The following is a 9,452-nucleotide window of genomic DNA, read 5'->3' as shown; positions in this document are numbered from 1 at the left end:
TACTGGTAGATCAATTTCTATCACAGTGAGGTATATTTAGAGAAGGGGAAATAGAATTTATGTTCTAAAGGCCCATTAATAATAATAATAGCTTGGAATATCTACACATTCCTTGTGACACTTTCATTAATATCCTTAGTGCTTTTAAATGATTTATTGAACTGCAGTATATCACACCACAGTCTACTTGTCGTTTTTGAATTTTATTTTTTTCCAGGTGGTCAGGAACTTATTTCATGTTTAACTTCTGTGTGTTGTTGATAAAATGGGCCTTTTAAAATCCTATTTGTAGCTATAATAGCACATATATTTATATTGTATACAGCACATAAATCTTAGATGTGTACAGGAAGAGTGGATCTGTTAGGAAGTGGCTACAGTTTAGCCAGCAAGGCCTGATCAGCGGAGACAGATTGCACAGCAGAGCAAAGATAGAGGAGGGAACGGGGTGGAAAAAGCTAAATTTGCTGACAGAATCAATTTCTGGTTTAAATGAATTAAAAGGAAAGAAAGGCAAGAAAAGGGGGATTGAGCATGCCTTTTACTTTCCCCAAATAAGCCTATAAAATCTTAAAAGGCAGCAATAAACAGACTCAGACTGCAACGGTAGACATAAGAAGATATAGATTTTAATATCTTTATAAACATTTTTGTACTGTTGTTCTCCGATGATAACTTACTGAACAATTGAATTATGGCAAAGTAAGAAGATGAATAGGCATACAGTAGAACAAGAAAGAGGGAAGTGAGGAATTGTGCATTAACAAATAAAAGGTTCTAAAAATATAACATGAAAAATACGTAAAATAAACAAATCACCATAAAATCAAAAATCAAAAGACCCCCCCTGAAGAGGAGGAGCAGAAAACCCTGTTATCATCATTGATGTCACTGATATTGTTTTTCTCATAGTAATACAGTAAATGATTAATATCAGCACTGCAAGAAGTCCTTTTGTCACCATTGTTACTGGTACCGTTCACATCATTGATACAAACACCATCTTATCAGTTGATTTAAGGGGGAGGCACAAAAGCTCCAGAAGTACAGCAAGATGTCCTGTAATTGTCCATCTGCCAGTCTGCATTGTGCTGCATTCCCTTGTTACTTCAGAAGCGATTGTCTTGGTCTTGGATCCCCACATCCATGAACAATCACATCAGTTTATTAAGAGGCATAATTCTCTCTGCATGATCCCTGTTTTGCCATGCTCCATTCAAAATGTTTTTTTTTTTTTTTGTGTCTTTTTTTTTTGGATCACGAGTCATTTAAGGTACACACACATTTTTTTCTCGAGTTCTTGTTCTTGTATTCCTTTGAAGTTTAAGCGATTAAGAAGAAAAATGTGTTCCTCATATTCTCATTGAGGGAAGTATGTCCTCGCTTAGGAGGATTCAGTTCAGCACAACCTCACTGGGAAACTGAGAAAGCCCCATTTGACCCTCGACCTCTAAGGCTCCTGTTGGCCCTGCAGCAGGGATCCATCTCTAGGTCCATTTTGTGTCTTAGAAAAAATCAAATGAACAACATCTGACACGAGATATAGACAGACTCTTCAATATTCACAGCTTGATCTCCCAGAGACGCACAGTTTTTCCAAGCAAATGAAAATAGCGCATGGCAGTCCTTGTCATCTCAAAACAATTAGCAGCTTATTATTCAGTTGCACAGAAGGATAGAAGTGGTATAAATGAAGATGGAAGCAGAGCTGTGTGTAGAAATGTAATTTCAATGAGGAATACCATTAAATAGGCAGGCAGGTTGGTACATTACCTGAAAAAGCCAGCAATCTGTAGAGAGTAGTTGCAATTTGTTACAGCTTCATACAGTGTATGAGCTAACTTGTTCTGTTTATGGCCTTGAAACATCTGTGGCTATAGATTTCCATTCTGTAATAAGAATGACACATTCCTATGTCTGATACTGACAGTTTATTGCCATGCTTACACTTAACCTCTTTGATTATGAGAAACGCTTGCACCTTGTTTGGATCTGTTGTGAGCAAAGGATTCAACAGAAAAAATATATTTGGCAGAAAGGATGAGCACAAGATAGGACTGACACCGGAGGCTTTACAGGGTCATCGACTTTTCATTTGTACCTTCCTGACAATTTAATTCAACCGTGAACTGAAAATTAAAGCTGGATGGAGCACTTGAAGACCTAGCTCATCTGTCTCAGAGCTAACTAGCTAACAATTTTTACCTCGCTTGCTTATCTCTTTCGCTTTTGTTCTCTTTTCACCAAATTTTGGTTATCTGAGCTCCAGTTGAGTGAAAAAAAGAAGTTTAAAAAAATATTAGATGCTGAGACATATGAAGATGAGATCATACTGGCTTAAGTGGCAGTGCAAGCTTGGTCTGTATTCAACTTCTCATTCACAGTCCCTCTAAATTTTGTGCTGCAAGTCTCTCTGTTGTAGATGTTTGATGCTTCGCTTCAGTCTGAACAGTAAAGCTCCCTACACAACATTTACACATATAATCACACTCATACACACACACATTAAAGACACACAGGCCTTGTAGTGCAGGAGCAAGAGAGGGTCTGAGGGCTGTGTTGTTTTTTTGTGATTAGCATTTGCCAAACCCTATGAAGGTCAACGGAGAATGTTGTCAATATTTATTGTTATCAAGGCCACAAGGAGGGCGTAGACATGTAGTAAGGACTGGGATAAGGTTGCCCTGTTGTTGGCCTGCTGAACCCCACTAGGGGGGCGAACAGTGGTCCGGGGAGTGCACTTGTGCTTCCTCCTTGTGACGGTGCCGTCTGGGGATGTGTGGTCATGTTTTCCCCCATCTGTGAAATCTGGGGAGGAATCCTCCTTGTCTGCCATGACCTCCTTTGAGTGGTGAACCTCATTGTCACCCTTCCCCTTGCTCACCCTGTTACGAGGCTTTGTGCAGTTCCGAGGACGGTAAGGCCTCGAGGGGTGCACTGCATGGTTCTGTCCTCCAGAGCCCACTGCTACACCGCGATTCATAGACGGATTCACCGTGCCAGATAAATTGTTAGTCTGGGCTCTAGACTCAGAGTTTGGAACAGTTGGCGAACAGTTGGGAAAGTCCTCCTTGCGCAGCTCTTTGAGATCCTTCCCAACCATATCAGCTGGAGCCTGGCAACCCACAGAAGACGTTGAACCTCGGAATCGTTTCAGCCATTCCCATAACGACAGGGCCTTGCAGTCACATGACCAGGGGTTGTCGTTGAGGCGCAGGTACTCTAGGGCGGGCAGCATGTCCAGGCACTGTCCAGACAGCTGTATCAGGGAGTTGTTGAACAGGTAGAGGGTGGTGAGACGTTTCAGGTCGTGGAAGGCCAGGCGGTCAACCCACTCGATTTGGTTTTGATGGAGAAGCAGCCGGTCCAAGGCCCGAAGGCCTCGGAAGGTGTTCTGGTTAAGGCTCCACAGACGGTTTCCATGCAGGAAAAGGTGGCTCAGGTTGTGGAGGTCCATAAATGTGTCATCCTGCAGGAACTTCAGGTGATTATCCTGAGGAGATACAGAGAGTGTACAATAACAAGATTACATGTTATGCAGTGTTTTCATTCCAGTATTATTTTACTGTATTACTGTATCTTTATGCCAAGAATACAATACGTGAATACCATACTAAAAGGAGTTCATGATTAGGCTACATGGGTTGTGTTTGAATGAATTTGAATGAATCACATATTGTTAGCCCTACTAGGGCGTTGGTGGTAAAATGAACCAAAAACAAATTGTGCAGAAAGTATACCTGCAAGTAGAGATACTGCAGATTTCTGAGGCCTTGGAAGATGTTATTAGGAAGTGAACTGAGTCCACATCGGTACAGGTGTAGCGCATTGAGCCGACTCAGCCCGTGAAAGGTGTCCTCAGCCAAGGAGCGCAGGTGGCGGTTGTCCCCCAGATCCAGCTCCTCCAGCAGCGTGAAGCCGTGGAAGGTGGAGGGCTCGATGTACGTAATGTTGTTGGAGTAGATCCAGAGAGTGACTGTGTTGGAGCTGAAGTGGCCTCGGAGTAAGCGATGGATCTTATTGTTCTGTAAAAAGATGCGCTCACTGTCAGGAGGAATGCCTTCAGGGACTGACAGGAAGTTGTGGGCTTGGCAGGAGACGGTGCTGGGTGCAGTGTAGCAGATACAGTGACGAGGGCAGGACCAGGAAAACTCGAGCCCACAGAGAACCAGCAGGAACTCAAGCCCACAGCCTGCATTGAGCACACACAAACACACACACACACATACAGGTTTAGAGACAGAAAGAGGGTTAAGAGAGAGACAGATTAGAGACATAAATCACACACACTCATACACACACACAGGCAGGAGGGAAAAGGGAAAATGAATTAAGTGCAGAGTTCACTTTTAGTGCCTTCTTGTCTGGTTCGAAACCTGAAAAAGAGAAATATATATGAATAACACTAAGAGGCTTTATCCGCACTAGCCACTCTGTGAGGCTGTATTTGGGCTAAATGCTAATGTCAGCATGCTAAGATGCTGATGTTCAGCAGGAAAAAATATACCATGTTTACCCTCTTCATAGTTTGAAGCAGTCTCAGCTTAGTTTAGTGAGTTAGCGAATAAGTTTGAGGCTGACAAGAATGTCCTTAGGTTCACAGGTGCTTGAAAAAAACAGAAATTTCAACCTGATGGTGGCACTAGAGAAACAGTCAAGGGATGACTTTAGTCACTGGAATTAATCTTCCAGGGATGCTAATATTTGTAGCAAATTTCATGGCTATCCATCTAATAGTTGTCCACAGATTTCTCCCTGAACCAGAAATCAACCTCATGATCATCAATGTCTGTTTCAAGGCAGTCCACTCAATAGTTGGCTAGCATGGCTATGAATGGACAATATAGTATGCACTTAAGTCATACAACACACTGCTTCTCATAGGTCCATTTTGTGTTTAGTTTTCACAAAGCAGATCCATTGTCCCTCTTCTCGGTTCAGCTACAGACGCTACATATTTGGACCATCACTGTCCCAATTTACAGCCCAAATCTACTGTGTGTGTTTAGGCCCACGAGGAGTCTATTGAAGAGAGCAAACAATAACACCTGCTGCAGTGAGTCACAAGATGTCTCTGAGAGGCTGATTGGATCCCCAGCGCAACACTCTCATCTGATTCGACACATATGCAGCTATTTCAGAAATGATCCTTTCCAATATTCGGCTACCTTAGGGAGACGTGCTATTAAGAGTCCAATCCCTTCCCTGAGTCCATTGGCACTACTTTGCAGTGAGCGGAGGCTGTCATCAGTCCGTTTGTGTTGTTAAATGGGGCGTGGAATGCTTATTTAAACTTGTAGTAAGCTGCTCTGAGGCGCTTTCTGATCGGTGACATGATTCCCCAGATCCTTGAGACGGGAGATGTGACTTATCCACAGTCTCATCTAAAATGAGCACAACTCACCCCCCATCATGAAAGTTCCATCTGACAACCCCTGGCTGTCTTCTGCTCAATTTATTATTCACAGCATAGCGGAGGCCTGATTCACTGCCTCTAATCGATATGCCTCTGTTGCCTTTTAACTCACCCTGTAATCCTGGGTCTTTTGTGCTGGAAATTCAGGAGCTGCAGAATTACTCCTCCACCATGAGACAGGCGTATTTATCTGAATGTATTTTCTCGCCAAACTGTGGCTAAGCTGTGACATTCAGTGTCTGACTCCACTGACCTTTAACAGTAATTCTGTGTCTGGCTCCAGAGCTGGAGCACGGAGCTGCGCGTCACCTGAACAGGAGTGTGCTTGGGCACCGATCTAATCCTATTTGTTAAGCCCTGCCACCGGGCAACAATGGAAATGTATGCATCCTCCTAAACCAGAACTGCGTCCACTAAATGAGGTGATTCTTCACGGTTGAACACTATCAAAAGGTTGAATGTGAGCGTGCGTTCACATGTGCTGGTATGCAGGTGAAATATTGTGTTTCAGACCATGACAAGCCGTTAGAGCATTAAAATAGGCCTTGGCTTTTTCATTTTAATGTCATGACCTGCATCAGGACATGGATCCTTTAGTATATTGCTGGCTATATCCAGATTTGTTACACTGTCAAGACCAAACAAGAAAGCTGTTTCATTATTTTGTCACTTTGCAGTCTTTCTCTCTATTCGCCTTTTCCATGAAGATGTATCAGGCATGGCACCTACTGACTGAGTAAATAGGTGAAAACGTTTTCTATTACTCTAGGGAAATAAAGGTTTGCTTTATTTATCAGATAAATAAGCAAGACAAGACAGTAAATTTTCCAGTTGCTCTTTGAGGAACATTTGCATTACGCAGCAGCCACAGGTACTTGAGATGCAGCTTTCTAGTCATTTAATTTGATATTGGCTCACATTTTATTAGACTGTTGACCCTCGCAGAGGACTTTTTTTTCATAGAGATTGCACAAAATAAAAGAAATTTAATCTATCTTTTGCTTTTACATTTGTTCTGAGATGAAATAATACTTGTTTCAATCACCTGCCTTAGCAGGAATTCATCCAAGAAATTCCATTATTCATAAAACTGATCTCCCTCTCACTCCAGTAATTATATTTTTCAAGGCCTTAAACTATTTCCATTAACTCTTAACTTCATGCATGTCTTCAGTAGAATTGCCAGATTTCTAACAGGAAAATGATCTGAGAAGGCAAGAGACAGACACTGATAAGTGTGATACACAGGGAATGCGACGGAATGAGAATGTAGATGCTGCCTAGATAGTGAGACAATTTGAATTAGTGATCTGCTAATCATGTTGGACATATAAGGATGCGCCTGCTCTCCTCTCACTCTCCTCAGCTTGTCGGGACAAAGTAATAGATTATTTACGCTGCTTAATCTGTGCCTCTAAAATGGCATCAAGAATAAAACACGGTAGATGCGTAGTATAATGTCTTCCTCTTTTCCTTGCCCCTAATGTGGCTTTAGGAGATGTGAACTTATGATGTGAATTCTCTTTAGATGCTGCAAGTATCATGTAAAAATGTTTTCTGCATGCAGATTGAGTGACTAGGGAGAAGCATACACCCTCTTCCTTGTGTATTTGCAACACTGAGGGCATGTGTTCTCTTTTACAGCTGGCATAACATGCACATCCACTGGAGACTTAACACCTGTCAGCTTGCTGATTCCAGCTCCCATGTGTTTACACCTCCTTAAATACAGATGTTAACGTAAATACTTACATGTAATTATACAACACAATGTCACACATACGTATGTGTGTATAAGCTCTCTATAGAAACACTAAGACGTACAGTGCATTCTCAAGCGCTAACGCATGCATCAGGTTTGGGAATGAATGGGGCAGACGATGTCAGTCTGACAAGCATAAAAGGCTGAATGATGCTTGTTTACAGAGCTTTGAATAGAAAGACTGGTTTTCAGCACTGAAGAAAAAAGAACTATTGTGTGGGAATGCTGTCCTTAAATGAAAATGTAAGAAATTAATGTGTGTCAAAGCGACATTGTACACTCACACAAAGAGCCACTCAGCTCAAATTGTATTATAAAAATAGCTTTGGACACGATGGAGCAAATATATGCCAATAGTGCCTATTGGAATTTGGCAGAATAAAAGGAGAGGCTCTGAAAGAGAGATAATGTGTTTTTGGAAAGGAAAAGGCACAGCTATTTCAGTTAGGAGTCTGGGCTGTGTATTAGCACTCTCATCACAAGTCTTTCACCTCCAAGTCTCCATGCAGCTTTCCAACCCCCCCCCCACCTTTTTTCCTGCCTACTGGTTACTGATGACAGATGCTATCGATAGCTCTTCACAGGGAGAATCACGTTTGACACCGTGACCCCGTCATCACCAAATTCCCTTTTTTTCATTGGGGGCGTCGAAAGGAAATAGATAAATAAATGAATAAAACAGAATGCCGCGGGTCCCCTGACAGACAATGAGAAGTGACTGAGTGGAATATCAATGAAACATAGTTCACACTAGATTTGCCCTCATGAATAACACATCTCTGCTAATAGGAGAGAAATGGTACGTCTGTGGAGTTGCGTGACTCTGCCCATCATTAGACTGGACAAACTCAATTTCCTGTGTCTCTCCAAAGACCCTGATAAGCACCCTGGTGTGTTAATGCCCGTTACTGGCTGGCTCTAAATAACGTCTCGACTCCACACTCAAAAGGTGTTTACAGTCATGTTCATGCACACAGTGGTTGATAATGGTAAACTAAATGAGGTTTCACTGCATGTTATACCTTAATATTCTAGTGTATATTATAAAGCAGTACCACTATCTGTATCCTATTTGTATTTGCATTCATACTATAAGTGTCTTCAGCACAGTGGCCCACGTTATCAAAAGTTACCTGATGTTTATCTGTGTTAAATTGTTTTCTACTGCCTTATATACACATTATGTGTCACACCTTAAATATGGCATTCTGTTTGCACTGGACTCTGCACTGGACTTGAAGTTTCTTCACTGTGTTTTTAATTAGCAGTGTTTTTATTACTATTCCCAATATTTATTGCATGCCTTCAACTTTTTATCTTAAGTCTGTTGATGCTGTTGGAACTGTGAATTTCCCATGCAGATTAATAGATAGTATCTATATATCTTATGTGTATAAGTTTAGCTTCCAACAAAATATATTGATATGTTAACCATGTACTTTTGTATTTGAACCACACCTCCTAAAAATAAAGAAAAAACTGAGGGTTGCAATTAACAGAGCAGGGGGTTTAAACAGCAGCCATTGGATTGGAGGTTGGGGGAGGCCAGGTTTGTCTGAAGTGGCTGTTTCTTTTCTTTATCTGTTTATATCTGAATTATATGTCAATATTCATTTACATCCCTAATATGTTGTTTTAAGATCTCTATTATAGCACATTGAAAAATGAGGCAATAATAGTAATACTGATACCTACAAAAGGAGTGACGTGTACAAGCAATAAGTTCTGCATAAAATCACTCTCTATTTATATTAGTTTATATAAGCTTGGGATTTCACTGCAATCTGAATAAAGCTCAGAACAAAACATCAGCTTCTGACATTTCCACCATGGGTCAATGATTGCATATTTGTTTTAATTAGCAAAGGTTGCAATAAAAGCACAAATGCAAATATTTAGTCTTAAAGAATAAATCAGCAAAAATAATGCTCTCACTCAAGCTGTTTCTTACCATTTTTAAAGAACGTCTCTGTTGACTTGTTAAAACCACTGATTACTTCTATTATTTTTCTTACTGAACAGCAAACTCACACATGAACAACCCTGCCAACAGCTGTGACCAGCAACACTTCTGCCTGAGAATATTTGTTTTGTTTTTTTTTATTTTCTTCTTTGCAGCCAACTGCAGAATGTAATAGATTTTGTCTCATTTGCCATTCCCCGGCACCACTGCAGGCAATATTGCCTCATAAGGTTCCTTGACTATTCTTCTAGTGAATGAAAGGAATATGGGAGAGAACAATGACAATGCTGAGATCTCTGAGAAATACAGCA

General features: G+C 41.1%; 1 protein-coding gene across 1 annotated transcript in view; it reads right to left on the bottom strand.

Moving 5' to 3' along the window:
* Nucleotides 1-606: 606 nt before the first annotated feature.
* rtn4rl1b (reticulon 4 receptor-like 1b) overlaps nucleotides 607-9,452 on the bottom strand; it is a 129,740-nt gene continuing 120,894 nt past the window's right edge. The window contains exons 2-3 of the mRNA XM_051065441.1: nucleotides 3,741-4,192; nucleotides 607-3,493 (exon numbers count right to left, since the gene is read on the bottom strand). Of these exons, the coding sequence (XP_050921398.1) occupies nucleotides 2,600-3,493; nucleotides 3,741-4,192 (1,346 nt within the window). The 3' untranslated portion in view covers nucleotides 607-2,599. The remainder of the gene's footprint in view (nucleotides 3,494-3,740; nucleotides 4,193-9,452) is intronic.

This window comes from Lates calcarifer, linkage group LG21, assembly GCF_001640805.2.
Source record: "Lates calcarifer isolate ASB-BC8 linkage group LG21, TLL_Latcal_v3, whole genome shotgun sequence".
NCBI lineage: Eukaryota > Metazoa > Chordata > Actinopteri > Centropomidae > Lates > Lates calcarifer.
This window is presented reverse-complemented; position numbering and strand designations above follow the sequence as displayed.